Source organism: Leucoraja erinacea, chromosome 10, assembly GCF_028641065.1.
Source record: "Leucoraja erinacea ecotype New England chromosome 10, Leri_hhj_1, whole genome shotgun sequence".
NCBI lineage: Eukaryota > Metazoa > Chordata > Chondrichthyes > Rajiformes > Rajidae > Leucoraja > Leucoraja erinaceus.
The window spans coordinates 476,791-492,716 of NC_073386.1; the positions used below are offsets into that span (position 1 = coordinate 476,791).

The window sequence follows — 15,926 nt, forward strand, 5'->3', positions numbered from 1 at the left end:
TAGACTGCACCTGTCGTCGGGATCGAATCTGGGAATGGTGCTGTAAGCGCTGTAAGACAGCTACTCTACCACTGAGCCACCCTACGGTTCTTTTGTTGCGTGCTAACCAGTCAGCGAAAAGACAATACATGATTACAATCGACCTATTTACAGTGTACAGATACAGGATAAGGGAATAACGTTTAGGGCCAGGTAGAGCCAGTAAAGTCCGATCACGGACAGTCCGAGGGTCACCAGTGGATTAGCAGCGATGTGTAAGGAGGATGATACTCACCACGAGGAAGAGGGAAAAGATTTGGAAAAGAGCTGTGTGCTTCATCCTGCTCATTGTTGGAGCATCCATGGGCTCAGCTCTGCTGATCTTCCAGCTACTGTGACCAGCCTGGGTCATCGCTAGCACTTGGCACTGTATTTTCTCAGTCCCTGACAGGTGGGAGGGGGGGGGGGGGGGGAGGGGGGGGGGGGGGAGATTAATCTCCGCCCTTGGTGATGGTGATTACAGGTCTCTGATGTCAAAGGAAAGCATGGAATAGAAGCCACTTGACTGCTTAAATGCCTCTGAAGAGCTAATCAGTGAGACTCGCTGCCTCCTCTGGGTTTGTGCTAACTTTAGCATTCACCACCTCTGTCACCATCCCTTCAACGCCAGCAATATGGTTGAGTTTAGTTGAGTTTAGTTTATTGTCACATGTACTCAGGTACAGTGAAAAGCTTTTGTTGCATGTTAACCAGTCAGCGGAAAGACAATACACGATTACAATCGAGTCATCCATAGTGTACAGGTGTATGATAAAGGGAATAACGAGGTTTAGTCCAAGATAAAGCCAGTAAAGTCCAATCAAAGATAGTCCGTGGATCTCCAATGAGGTAGATAGTAGTTCAGGACTGCTCCCTGGTTGTGGTAGGATGGTTCAGTTGCCTGATAACAGCTGGGAAGAAACTGCTCCTGAATCTGGGATAGAAAGCTAAATTCCACCTTCTGCTGCCTTCACTGACATCTCCCCCAACTTCTCATTTAAGGAACATTTAGACAAGTACATGGTTAGGGAAGGTTTAGAGGGATATGAGCCAAATGTAGGCAGGTGGGACATGTTGGTCAGTGTGGGCAGGTTGGGCCTAAGGGCCTGTTCACACACTGTATTACTCTATGACTCTATGCTCTCACTTCAACCTACTTTTAGAAGGGTCACAACACAAAACGTCACCTGTCCATGTTCTCCAACGATGATGCCTGACCGGCTGAGTTACTCCAGCACTGTGCGTCTTTTCTCGTAAACCAGCATCTGCAGTTCCTTGTATTTCTTGTCTGCTGTACTCTATCTGCTTCAAGGAAACCTCCATCAGTTCAGTCCCAAAGAAAAGTAAAGTGACCTGCCTCAGTGATCACCAGCTGTAGCATAGACCATAATTGAGGTTAACTACAGCATGGAAACAGACCCCTTGTCCCACCAAGTCCATGACGACCATCTTATCTCCCCTTCACACTTCTTCTATGTTATCCCACTTTCCATTCCAATCCCTACACACAAGAGACAATTTACAGAGGCCAATTAGCCAAAACTTCAGCAAGCCAAAAAGCGTTGATGGTTAACCGAAGGACATGAGAGGATGAACACAGATATCTCCTCATCACCAGAGCTGCTGTAGAGATGGTCAAAAGCTTCAGGCTCCTCGGCCTCCGCATCTCCAGTAAGTAAAGGGCCTGTCCCACTTGGTGATTTTTTCGGCGACTGCCGGCGTCATATCAGGGTCGCCAAAAGATTTTGAACGTTTCAAAATCCAGCGGCGCCAAAATAAAGGTCTCCACGCCGTGTCACCACCGCACCACGCCGCATCACACCGCATCACGCCACAGATTTTTCGGAGACTCGATACGTCAATCAATTATGCGGCCAGTCGACAAAAAAAATCACAAAGTGGTACAGGCCCTTAAGTCAGTCAGTTAGTCAGTAAGTAACTGAGTAAGTAACTAAGTAAATAAGGAAGGAAGGAAGGAAGGAAGGAAGGAAGGAAGGAAGGAAGGAGGAGGAAGGAAGGAAGGAAGGAAGGAAGGAAGGAAGGAAGGAAGGAAAAGGAAGGAAGGAAGGAAGGAAGGAAGGAAGGAAGGAAGGAAGGGAGCCAGCGTGATTACAGAAACACTCTGTGTTCAAACTAACCGGGGCACTCAATCCAGATGTGAATTCATGGGGGGGGGGGGGGGGGGGGGGGGGGGGGGGGGAGAGAATGGTTTATGTTTAACTGCACGTAGCAACATCTTTAATTGAAATGATCCCTCCTCCTGGGGGATACAATTACCAACCTGAGTTCGATCTTCAGTACACTAAGCCACGGAAAGTGTCATGCATTCTCTTCAGCAAGAGAAGTAGCAAAACAGGTTTCTCACCACATTATAGGACAAGGACTCAAACCGGCCCCAGGACAGCATGGCAACAGCCATTTAGCCCACCAAGTCCACACTGACAATTGATCAACCATTCACATTAGTTCTACGTTATAAGTTCGTAAGTGCTAGGATCAGACCAAGGCCATTTGTTCCATCATCTACTCCGCCATTTAATCATGGCGGATCTACCTTTTCCTCTTAACCCCATTCTCCTGCCTTCTGCCCATAACCCCTGACACCCGTACTAATCAAAAATGTGTTAATCTCCACCTTAAAATACCCAGTGACTTGATCTCCACAGCCGTCTATGGCAATGAATTCCACATCTTCACCACCCTCTCTCTAAATAAATTTCTTCCCATCTTCTTTCTAAAGGAACATCCTTTTAATCTGAGGATATAACCTCTGGTCCTAGACTCTCCCACTAGTGTAGACTAACATCCTCTACACATCCACTCTATCCAGGTCTTTCACTATTCAACAAGTTTCTCCCCTCATCCTTCTAAACTCCAGCGAGTACATGCCCAGAACCCAAAGTCTTCATTGGAGACCCTTGGACTATCTTTGATTGGTCTTTGCTGGCTTTCTCATGCACTAAACGTTAATCACGCTGTAGATGTCAATTTCAATCATGTATTGCCTTTCCACTAACTGGTTAGCGCACAACAAAGGCTTTCACTGTACCTCAGTACAGTGAATTCATTGTCACAGAAGGCTGTGGTGGCCGTCATTGGATATTTTTTAGGCAGAGATAGATAGATCCTTTATTATTAAGAGTGTCAGGGGTTATGGGGAAAAGGCAGGAGAATGGGGTTGAGAGGGAAAGATAGATCAGCTGTGATTGAATGGCGTAGACTTGATGGGCCAAATAGCCTAATTCTGCTCCTGTCACTTTTGAACCAATGAAGAGGGGTTCAGACCTGCAACATCACCTATCCATGTTCTCCAGAGATGCTGCCTGACCCGCTGTGTTACTCCAGCACTTTGTGTCTACCTTCCCTATATAAGTTGATTTCTGTGGTCCCAGGAGAGTAGAGATTGTTGTCCTGTTGTTGCCAGGTTTTGGGGCAGATTATTCTGATCCCGCTCCCTGCAGCATCCTGCAGCTGTCATTGTGTCCCGCGTGATCTTCATGCCTCTCCGCGGTGAGATAATGATTTGTACCCCTCTGTCCCCGCGTTGTAATTAGTGCGCAGATGATAGGCTGGTCAAATTGCTGCTCTCCGCTCTACATAATTGGGTCAATCAAGAGTCAAGAGAGTCAAGAGTTGTAATCACCACTCATTGTCAGGGAAGAGGCAGAAATAATAGAGAGAATTCTCCAGCTGACCGCCATCTGGAAGAGAATTAAAAACCAGAGTTTAGGCACAAAATGCTGGAGTGACTCAGCGGGACAGGCAGCATCTCTGGAGAGAAGGGATAGGTGACATTTTGGATCAAGACCTTTCTTCAGACTGAGGGTCAGGGGAGAGGGAGACACGGAAATATGGAAGGGTAAGGTGTGAAAAGGAGAGATCTAACTTTAAATAACCCTTGCTTTACCTCTCTCTCTCTGTCCCTCTCCATCCAAGTTCTCTGACTAGCTTCACTGTCCTGCCGACTATATTTTACTGATTATATGCCTTGTTGTCACCTTCCCCATAGCTAACAATGAACCATTCTACATTTCCTTGAACATCGTCCCCTTTGATCTCTCGTTTTCACACCTTACCCTTCCATATCTCTATGTCTCCCTCTCCCCTAACTCTCAGTCTGAGGAATGGTCTCGACCCGAAACGTCACCCATTCCTTCTCTCCAGAGATGATGCATGTCCCGCTGAGTTACTCCAGCATTTTGTGTCTATCTTCAGTGTAAACCAGCATCTGCAGAACCTGAGGACATGGGTTGAAGGTGAGAGGGGAAAGATTTAATAGCAACCTGAGGGACAACCTTTTCACACACAGAGTGGTAGGTGTATGGAACAAGCTGCAGAGAAAGTAGTCAACAGACACAAAAAGTTGGAGTAACTCAGGCAGCATCTCTGGAGAAAAGGAATAGGTGACATTTTGGGTCGAGACCCTTCTTCAGACTGAGAGTCGGGGAAAGGGGGACAAGAGATATAGATGGTACTTAGGGGCGGAGAGGGGAAACTGTTTTCTCAGTCACTTCCTGGTCGAGGATGCGTCTTCGCCCCCTCCTCGCGGCCTACCAACTGGATTGGCGCAGCCTTTCTTACCGGAGACCAGCCAGAGCTTCAGCAGCAGCGCAGCACTGGATTCCATCGCGGAGCGGGACGATGCCTTACCGGGGATAGCCATGTGGAGCTCCCGAGTGTTGGACTGCTGTTTAATAATAATAATGAAGGCCCCGACCACAGGTGAACAGAGGAAGATTACTGAACTTGATTGCCTTCCCTCACCTTGGGAAACGTTGAGGGGTTGTTCATGTTAAATTCTATCGTGTATTGTGTTTTTTTTTATTTGTATGGCTGTATGGTAATTCTAATCTCACTGTACCAATTGGTGCATGTGATGATAAATGTCTCTTGAACTCTTGAACTCTTGTTTCAAAAAGAATCCCTCTCATCCTTCTAAACTCCAGAGCGTACAAGCCCAGCCGCTCCATTCTCTCAGCATATCACAGTCCCGCCATCCCTGGAATTAATCCTGTAAACCTACAGCTGCACTGCCTCAATAGCAAGAATGTCCTTCCTCAAATTAGGGGACCAAAACTGCACACAATACTTCAGGTGTGGTCTCACTAGGGCTCTATACAACTGCAGAAGGACCTCGTTGCTCCTATACACCACTCCTCTTGTTATGTAGGCAAACACGCCATTCGCTTTCTTCATTGCCTGCTGTACCTGCATGCTTACTTTCATTGACTGATGAACAAGGACCCCCAGATCCCGTTGTACTTCGCCTTTTCCCAACTTGACACCATTTAGAAAATATTCTGCCTTCCTGTTTTTGCTACCAAAGTGGATAACCTCACAATTATCCTCATTAAACTGTATCTGCCATGCATCCGCCCGCTCACCAACCTGTCCAAGTCACCCTGCATTCTCATAGCATCCTCCTCACAGTTCACACTGTCACCCAACTGTGTGTCATAGTCAAATTTGCTAATGTTACTTTGAATCCCTTCATCTAAATCATTGATGTAAATTGCAAATAGCTGCGGTCCCAGCACCGAGCCTTGTGGTACCCCACTAGTCACTGCCTGCCATTCTGAAAGGGACCCATTAATCCCTACTCTTTGTTTCCTGTCTGCCAACCAATTTTCTATCCATGTCAGAACTCTACTCCCAATACCATGTTCCCTAATTTTGTCCACTAATCTCCTGTGTGGTACCTTATCAAATGCTTTCTGAAAGTCCAGGTACACTACATCCACTGGCTCTCCTTCCTCTTCTGCCCGATGTCATTCTTGTCGCGTGCACAACTACTGCCGGCTGTTCCCCTTCCCTCTCGAGGATGTTCTGAATTTGGTTTGTGACATCTTGAACCCTGGCACCAGGGAGGCAACAGACCATCGTCGCGTCTTGCATGTCGCCACAGAATCTTCTGTCCGCACCTCGGACAATGGGTCACCGACCACTGTTATTCTGCCCGACGTCGGTCTTGCCGGTCGAGTCTCCAGGATGGGAGCCACCGACATGTCCGCCGCTCGGACTGAAAACATTGTTTGAAAACACAAACATTGGTGGCCGATTGGGAAAGGGGGAGATGCAGCGAGGTCATGGTACACCAGTCATTGAAGGTAGGCATGCAGGTGAAGCAGGCAGTAAAGAAAGCCAATGGTATGTTGGCTTTCATAGCAAGAGGATTTGAGTATAGGGGCAGGGAGGTTCTACTGCAGTTGTACAGGGTCTTGGTGAGACCACACCTGGAGTATTGCGTGCAGTTTTGGTCTCCAAATCTGAGGAAGGACATTATTGCCATAGAGGGAGTGCAGAGAAGGTTCACCAGACTGATTCCTGGGATGTCGGGACTGTCTTATGAAGAAAGACTGGATAGACTTGGTTTATACTCTCTAGAATTTAGGAGATTGAGAGGGGATCTTATAGAAACTTACAAAATTCTTAAGGGGTTGGACAGGCTAGATGCAGGAAGATTGTTCCCGATGTTGGGGAAGTCCACGACAAGGGGTCACAGCTTAAGGATGAGGGGGAAATCCTTTAAAACCGAGGTGAGGAGAACTTTTTTTTCACACAGAGAGTGGTGAATCTCTGGAACTCTCTGCCACAGAGGGTAGTTGAGGCCAGTTCATTGGCTATATTTAAGAGGGAGTTAGATGTGGCCCTTGTGGCCAAGGGGATCAGAGGGTATGGAGAGAAGGCAGGTACGGGATACTGAGTTGGATGATCAGCCATGATCATATTGAATGGCGGTGCAGGCTCGAAGGGCCGAATGGCCTACTCCTGCACCTAATTTCTATGTTTCTATGTTTCTATGTCTCTCCGGATAGTTCCCAAGGGGGCGTACCTGGTTTCATTAGGCACGGCCAACTGGGTCTTCTGCACTCCACGATTTCCACCCTTTCTCTCCGTCACACACCTTCGTTCTTCCCGTATCCTTGGTGTGACAAACTCACTCTCGTTTTCCCGCATGGCCCTGAGGTCACCAAGCTGTTTTTCCAGTGCCCCAACACGGTCCTTCAGGAGCTGAACCTGGACACACTTGCCACAGTTGTAGCAGCCAGAGGCTCCATCCGTGTCCCTGGGCTGCCACATCCTGCAAGCATCACACTGTCTGATCTTACCCGTCATGTGTTCACCGCGTCCCATCCTCTCCAATCAGTCCACACAGCCCAAAGTCTAAGCCATTCAATAATGGCTGATCCATCTTTCCCTCTCAACCTCATCCCCTTGCCTCTGCCCCATAAACCCCCTGACACCCATACTAATCAAGATTCTGCAAATCTTCACCTAAAAAATATTGATTGACGTCCTCCACAGCCGTCTGTGGCAATGAATTCCACAGATTATGTCCCATCTAAACTTGGCCCATTTGCCTATGTCTGGCCCATATCCCTCTTGTCTAAAAGGCACAAGGCCAGTTTCCATGATCTGTGCCTGATTAATACAGAAGGTCAAGACTAAATGTTGTCCAGGAGATACATATAGGAGAGTTATACGTGATTCTGTTTGTAGTTTGTTTGGTTGTTTGTTTGTTTTGTCTTTTTGCACAAAGTCCACGAGCGAGCATTGCCACTTTTCATTTCACTGCACATCTCGTATGTGTATGTGACGAATAAACTTGACTTGACTATAGACAAAGTTACATTTGACAACGTGAAGCTCACGTCAGCATTTCACAATTGCAACATCGTCAAGATATGAATAGATCAAGGAGACGTCATCTTGTGTTGCCGCTCGGTACATAAGTAGCCGTGCTGTGTCCGTTGTGTCCAGCAAGGATTGGAGGAGAAGATGTGCAGGAGTGTGGCAGGACTCTTGTCTCTGGCTGTGCTTGCACTATGGGTCACAAGCAGTTCTTGTGCCAGGCTCTGTAACGCACAAAGACTGCACTGTGCCAGCCTCTGTCCCCAAAATAGCAATACCCAGTGGAGGTGAGTCCATTCTATAAAGAGTCTGTTGAAGTCATCTCTGGTTGAAAGATACAAAATGCTGGAGCAACTCAGCGGCTCAGTGGAGAAAAAGAACAGGTCACGTTTCGGGTTAAGAACCTTCTTCACCCTAAATCTCCAGAAGAGGTTTGAGCTGAAACACTTCAGAACTGGAAAATAACCCGCATGCAAAAGGGGTTTATGGCAAGTTGTTTATTACAGTTGAAATTAGTTTAGTTTAGAGATACAGCGCAGAAACAGGCCCTTCGGCCCACTCTCTCTACACTGACCAGCAATCACACCTTACACTAGCACTTGGAGCAAGTTGCCAGAGGAGGGTTTTGAGGCAGATGCTATAACAACATTTAAACATTGTTACAGTACTCTAGACTAAGTGGGGCCCGTTGGGTCTCAGTCACACGGGAGGCCTGGTCCCCCAACGCAACACATGCCGCAACGCAATATTCCACCACTCACCTGTTCCCCCAAAGCAACGGCGGGAGGGTTCTGTAGCTGGGGACGGGGACGGCTTCAGGTGGGGAGCGTCCTGCAGTCAGGGGATGGGGATGGCTTCAGGCGGGGCCCGTTGGGGGGCTGGGCGGGGGGGGGGGGGGTGTGTGGGGGACGGGAGTGGGGGTGTGGGGGGAGGGGGGGGTGTTGGGGGGGGGGGGGTGTTTGGGGGAGGGTGTGTTCAGAGGTGACATTATGGACGCTCGTCTAGTGAGGCTATATGGGTAGAGCTGAGGAACAATAAAGGGATGATCACCTTGTTGGGGGTGTACTACAGACCCCCGAATAGTCAACAGGAATTAGAAGAACAAATGATTGCAGACAGCTGCAGGTCAAATAAGGTGGCTGTAGTGGGGGATTTCAACTTTCTCAATATAGACTGGGACAAATCATAGTGTGAAGGGTTTAATTGGGGTGCAATTCCTCAAAAGTGTTCAGGAGAGTTTTCTGAAACAGGATGAAGAGGCACAGATCTAGTATTGGGAAATTGGGAAGGGCAAGTTAATGAAGTGTGTGTAGAGGAGCCTTTTGGGACACAGATCGATTAGGTTTAAGATAGTTATGGATCGGGACGGAGAGGGTCCACGTGTTAAAATGCTCAACTGGGGTAAGGCCAACTTTGTGGGTATGAGAGAAGGTCTCGCTCAAGTTGACTGGAGCAGGTTATTTGAGGGGAAAGGAACATCGGCCAAGTGGGATGTTTTTTAAAAGTGTACTGAAGAAAGCTCAGGATGTGTACGTCCCTGTTGGAGTGAAAGGCAAAACAGGCAAATGTAAGGAAGCTTGGCTGACGAGGTCAGAGGGGCAGAGGGAGAGAGAGGGGGAGAGAAAGAGAGGGGGAACGAGACCCTGGTTCCCCCTGTCTATGGGTGCTCTCTGTATGGATTTTGTAGGTTAATTGGCTTTGGGTTTTCTCCGGGTGCTCCTGTTTCATACCACACTCCAAAGATGTACGGGTTTGTAGGTTAATTGGCTTCGGTGAAAATATTAAATTGTCCCTATTGTGTAGTTTTAGTGTCCGGGGTGATCGCTGGTCGATGCATACTCAGTGGGCCGAAGGGCCTGTTTCTGTGCTGTATCTCTAAACTAAACTAAATCAAACTAAATGTCCCCTAGTCCCTCTCTAACATCAGCGCACCACCTTCCTCAGATATGGGGCCAAAACTACTCATAATACTCCATATGCAGGTTCCCCATTCACTAACAACTTCCGGATATATAAAGAATATAATATATGGGAATATAAGATTATTTTAAGGTCTGAAGAAGGGTTTCGGCCCGAAACGTTGCCTATTTCCTTTGCTCCATAGATGCTGCTGCACCCGCTGAGTTTCTCCAGCTTTTTTGTGTAACCTAAGATTATTTTAAGATTGAAAGGGCTGACCCTTTATTTTGTGGACAACACTCCCACCCAGTGGTGTCCCGCCGCAATTACAGGTCCTGTTATTTTGTTGTCACTTTGACATTCATACCACATCTGTATTTAAAGATATCAGGATATTTTATGAATAAAATAGTTTTTAAAATCTAAATCTAGCTTTTTTTTGTGGATTTTGCTTGTGATGACAAGCCTTCATGGATTGTGGACCCAGAGGTGACTTTATAAATTCATTAAATTGGAGGAGCGGATTCTTGATTAGTGCGGGTATCAGGCGTTCTGGGGCAAAGGCAGGAGAATGGGGTTGAGAGGGAAAGATAGATCAGCCAAGGTTTAAATGGCGGAGTAGACTTGGTGGGTCATAATGTTGCTCCTATCTCAAATGAACCTGAATTAAAGTGTCGTTGCTGCGGATCACCACTGGGTGGGAGTGTTTACCACAAAAATGAAAGGACTTGTAATTGCGACGGGACACCACTGGGTGGGAGTGTTGAGCAGAGAATAATAAGGACATGTAATTGCGACGGGATACCACTGGGTGGGAGTGTTGAGCAGAGAATAATAAGGACGTGTAATTGCGGCGGGACACCATAGGGTGGGAGTGGTGAGCAGGAAATAATAGGATCTGTAATTGCGGCGGGACACCACTGGGTGGGAGTGTTGAGCAGAGAATAATAAGGACATGTAATTGCGACGGGATACCACTGGGTGGGAGTGTTGAGCAGAGAATAATAAGGACGTGTAATTGCGGCGGGACACCATAGGGTGGGAGTGGTGAGCAGGAAATAATAGGACCTGTAATTGCGGCGGGACACCACTGGGTGGGAGTGTTGAGCAGGGAATGACAGGACGTGTAATTGCGGCAGGCACCACTGGGTGGGAGTGTTGAGCTGGGAATAACAGGGCTTGTCATTGTGCAAATGTAACTCCTTAAAAGCAGCAACTCAATATGCTCTTGCCTTGTTGCACATGATTTGAATAAACTTTTGCTTAATATGTTGAATATGGAAAGACCTTTCGTTCAACTATTTATTAGATAAATCAGCTTACTTTGACAATGGTGGCAGAATTAGTAGAAACATAGAAACATAGAAAATAGGTGCAGGAGTAGGCCATTCGGCCCTTCGAGCCTGCACCGCCATTCAATATGATCATGGCTGATCATCCAACTCAGTATCCCGTACCAATCTTCTCTCCATACCCCCTGATCCCCTTAGTCACAAGGGCCACATCTAACTCCCTCTTAAATATAGCCAATAAACTGGCCTCAACTACCTTCTGTGGCAGAGAATTCCAGAGATTCACCACTCTCTGTGTGAAAATTTTTTTTCTCATCTCGGTCCTAAAAGACTTCCCCCTTATCCTTAAATTGTGACCCCTTGTTCTGGACTTCCCCAACATCGGGAACAATCTTCCTGCATCTAGCCTGTCCAACCCCTTCAGAATTTTGTAAGTTTCTATAAGAACCCCCCTCAATCTTCTAAATTCTAGCGAGTACAAGCCGAGTCTATCCAGTCTTTCTTCATATGAAAGTCCTGCCATCCCAGGAATCAGTCTGGTGAACCATCTCTGTACTCCATTTATGGCAAGAATGTCTTTCCTCAGATTAGGAGATTAAAACTATACGCAATACTCCAGGTGTGGTCTCACCAAGACCCTGTACAACTGCAGTAGAATCTCCCTGCTCCTATACTCAAATCCTTTTGCTATGAATGCTATAAAAGCCCTGTCTATCACGGTAGGAGCCGACCCACTAGGTACCCCGAATGAAAGACGTGGATAGATCTACATCTCCGAATACGGATTTGAAACATAGAAACATAGAAATTAGGTGCAGGAGTAGGCCATTCAGCCCTTCGAGCCTGCACCGCCATTCAATATGATCATGGCTGATCATCCAACTCAGTATCCCGTACCTGCCTTCTCTCCATACCCCCTGATCCCCTTAGCCACAAGGGCCACATCCAACTCCCTCTTAAATATAGCCAATGACTGGCCTCAACTACCCTCTGTGGCAGAGAGTTCCAGAGATTCACCACTCTCTGTGTGAAAAATGTTCTTTTCTCATCTCGGTTTTAAAGGATTTCCCCCTTATCCTTAAGCTGTGACCCCTTGTCCTGGACTTCCCTAACATCGGGAACAATCTTCCTGCATCTAGCCTGTCCAACCCCTTAAGAATTTTGTAGGTTTCTATAAGATCCCCTCTCAATCTCCTAAATTCTAGAGAGTATAATTGCCTGCCATTGTGAAAAGGACCCGTTTACTCCTACTCTTTGAATTTTTCTTTGAAAAATTCTCTTTTAAGGGGCCTTCTCTTCTATTTCTATTTTCCACTTTTTCTTTTTCTTTTTCTTTTTTATATACACACTTCACGTTTTTCTACTCTCTACCATCTATTTTTCCACTTTTTCCTCTTTCTATTGTTTTCTTTTTCTTGTCTTGCTTACTTCCTTTTCATAACATAAAACTAGAGGTTGTACATAGAATGGATTACGGTATGACATAGTTGGCACCTAAAATTAGGTTCCCACTGTACTGTTTTGTACTGTATTAACTTCTAATAAAATAAACAAAACAAAAAAAAACACATAAAAAACTAACAAACGTACTAAACCGTTTACTTTAACCTAAAACCTAATGTTAACACCTAATGCTAATCCGCTCTTTTTTAAAGCTAATACCTAACAGTTACTAGATTTACGACCTTTAGGCAACGGCCAATGTATCGGTTTATATTTAAAATATGTTTAATATCTATCCGATTGGGGGGGTTGGAGCTTCCAGCAACTGCCAGGCCAAAGCGAGAGGGAGGTGACGGTGATTGGAGAGGGGAGGAGTGAGTGAGAGAGAGAGAGAGAAAGAGAGAGATCTCGTTTGGCCGGCATGCTGGTGATTTCAATTAACCCCTTCAAGCCCGATGATTTCCAACCGAGTATGTGTTTAATATACGAATACTAATAAGTAAGAAATTTTGTTAATTAAAATTGGGTATTTTAATAGTAATTACCCACTTAGACCTAGTTATATGAAGAAATGTAATCCTCTTAGAGGAAATTATTCACAGTCTTTGACTGTTTAATATATGAATATCAATAAGCAAAATTTTAGTTAATTTAAATACGGTATTTAAATAGTAAATACCTACTTACACCAAGCTATAAGATGAATTACTTACAGTACTTGTTCTGTTTTCTTTCTGTGCCTATAATATTCTGTTCTGGCCTGTTTTTTCTTTTCCATAATATTATTTTGTAAGGGGCGGAGCTAAATGTAATCAACACCTACGGAAGCTCACCTGAAATCACCTGAAAAGGGGGTGGACACACACAGTTTACTTAATTACTGTTTTTTTGTATCATTTATGTCACTTGTTTTGCTTTTTCTTCATAGGGCACCTTTCCTTGGGATATACCATCAGAGTTCTGAAATTGGGATCACCCACCCAATACCCAGAAGGTTGAGTTATTGTGTTGCACCATCTGAAGCAAGGGAATCCATGTAAGCTATAATGGAAGACGACACTCTGGAGAAAACTGGAGGAATTGCTTTTTGTAGCTGGAATATTAGGGGCGTTAACGAGCCAATTAAAAGGGGTACGGTTCTTGCCCAATTAAAATCAATTAATGCAGATATAATTGGAGGAACAGCACCTCATATTCCGTTTGGGGAGTCTGCACCCCGGGGGCATAAACATCGACTTCTCCCAATTCTGTTAGTCCTTGCTGTCTCCTCCCCTTCCTCAGCTCCCCTGCTGTCTCCTCCCACCCTCCAGCCTTCCGGCTACTCCTCCTTTTCCCTTTCTTGTCCCCACCCACCCCCACCCCTGATCAGTCTGAAGAAGGGTTTCGGCCCGAAACGTTGCCTATTTCCTTCGCTCCATAGATGCTGCTGCACCCGCTGAGTTTCTCCAGCTTTTCTGTGTAACCTAATGCAGATATAATATTTTTACAGGAAACGCACCTTAAAGATCACGCTCAGACCGGGCTGAAGGCTAACTGGATCGGTCAAATATATCATTCCTCTTATCTCTCCAAATCCAGAGGCACTGCAATTATGATCCGTAAGGGCATACCATTTAAACATAAAAACACCTTAGCAGACAAAGATGGTAGGTATTGTAGATCAGTGCATGTTCCTTTAACACCACCCACGCGGAGTCCTTTTTGATTAGTTCCCTCAGGGGGGCACTCAGTTCACTGAGGTCGGGTATGACCTTACCCAGGTAATTGACCAAGCCCAGGAAGCGCTGCAGGCCAGGGACGTCGGTAGGAGCGGGCATTTCGGTGACCGCCGACGTTTTCTGGTGGTCGGGCTTGAGACCCCCTGCCGTGAAGACATGGCCAACGTAAGTGACTTCCGGGACCCGGAATCGACATTTCTTCGGGTTAAGCTTAAGGTTTATCTCCCGAGCCCTGTCCAGGACTTTGCGGAGGTTCAGGTCGTGCTCAGCGACGTCCCTCCCGCATCACCAGTCGGCTTTCGTGACTCTGAAATTGAAGCTTGCCGCTACTCCGACTCTGAAATTTTTCGATCTGCACAGACCCATTGTCCTCACTTGCAATGCCTCCAAGTTCGGTCTCGGTGCCGCTTGTCTGCAGCTTTATGACGGCCTGCAGCTACCCGTCTCCTACGCTTCTCGCATCATGACCCCTGCCGAGCAACGCTATGCCCAGATTGAGAAAGAACTGCTTGCCGTGGTATTCGCTTGTTCCAAGTTCAAGGACTACATCCTGGGCAACTCTTTCACCATCGAGACTGACCACCAGCCGCTGGTCACGATCTTGAATAAACCCATCCATGTTGCTTCTTCTCGGTTGCAGCGGATGATGCTGCAACTCCAGCGTTTCACGTTCCAGATCGTCTACCGTAAGGGCAAGGACATGTTTGTAGCTGACACCCTGTCTCGTGCTCCGCTGCCTTCCGTTGCCCGTCACCCCTACGAATCGTCGGTTCTTCTGGTACTGAACGTTAACATTGTTCCTTCACAGCAGATGCAGTCCCTGGTCAAACATACTGCTGATGATCCTGCCCTGCAACAACTTGCGGACGTTATCCGCCGTGGTTGGCCTGACCGACGCTCCGAACTGCCTGCAGGCGCAGTACCTTACTTCCTGGTTCGGGATGAACTGGTGCTGCACGCCGGCGTGGTGGTGAAGGGTCACAAAGTCGTGGTGCCTGCCGCTCTGCGGGATCACTATTTCCAGTCTGCTCACAGCGACCACCCCAGGGTGGAAGCTACTTTGTCCCAGGCCCAGAGCCAATTCTACTGGCCAGGTATGGCTCAAGACATCCGTGACAGAGTCTCCGCTTGCGCTGCCTGCAACACCCTGCATCCCCATCAGCAGCGCCAGCCTCTCCTGCAGCCGCCGGCTCCAGAGCTCCCATGGATGGCCGTTGCCACTGACCTGTTCGAGTGGCGCGGTAAGCACTTCCTGGTCCTGGTGGACTCCTATTCCAGCTGGTTCGAGGTGGATCAGCTGCCTTCCATCACTTCTGCCGCTGTCATCGGGAAGCTTCGCCGCCACTTTTCCACCTTCGGCTCCCCGGTGACCCTCCGGTCGGACAACGGCAGCCAATTTTCCAGCGCTGAGTTCCGTGCCTTTGCTGCCCGTTGGAACTTTCACCACATCACCAGCAGCCCCGAGTATCCTCAAAGCAACGGACTTGCTGAACGGGCCGTCCGCAGTGCCAAGGAGCTGCTGGAACACTGCCGCCTTTTCCGTTCCGATTTCCACCTTGCCCTGCTTAACCTCCGCAACATTTCCCGCGACCCCGCGCTCGGTTCCCCTGCCCAGCGCCTCATGTCCCGCACCACCAGACCTCCCCTGCCGGTCTCTCAACAGTCCCTCAAACCCTCGGTCCAGAACCCTGCCACTGTCACTGAGCGCATTGTCCAAAAGCAGGAGACCCAGAAGCGCTCCTTCGACAAGTCCGCCCGGCCCCTTCCACGGCTGTTCCCGGGGCAGGTGGTTCGCATGCAGTCCCCTTCGGGTCATTACCGCCTGGCCGTCGTGGTCGGTGACGCCGGTTCACCGCGTTCCTACTTCGTCGACTACGAGGGGGCTATCTACCGTCGCTCCCGCCAGCACCTGCTGCTCGTGAAC

General features: G+C 47.6%; 1 protein-coding gene across 1 annotated transcript in view; it reads right to left on the minus strand.

Annotated features, from left to right (window-relative positions):
- LOC129701297 (atrial natriuretic peptide receptor 2-like) overlaps window positions 1-15,926 on the minus strand; it is a 73,437-nt gene that overhangs the window by 47,406 nt on the left and 10,105 nt on the right. The window contains exon 3 of the mRNA XM_055642464.1: window positions 5,940-6,037. Coding sequence (XP_055498439.1) covers window positions 5,940-6,037 — 98 coding nt within the window. The remainder of the gene's footprint in view (window positions 1-5,939; window positions 6,038-15,926) is intronic.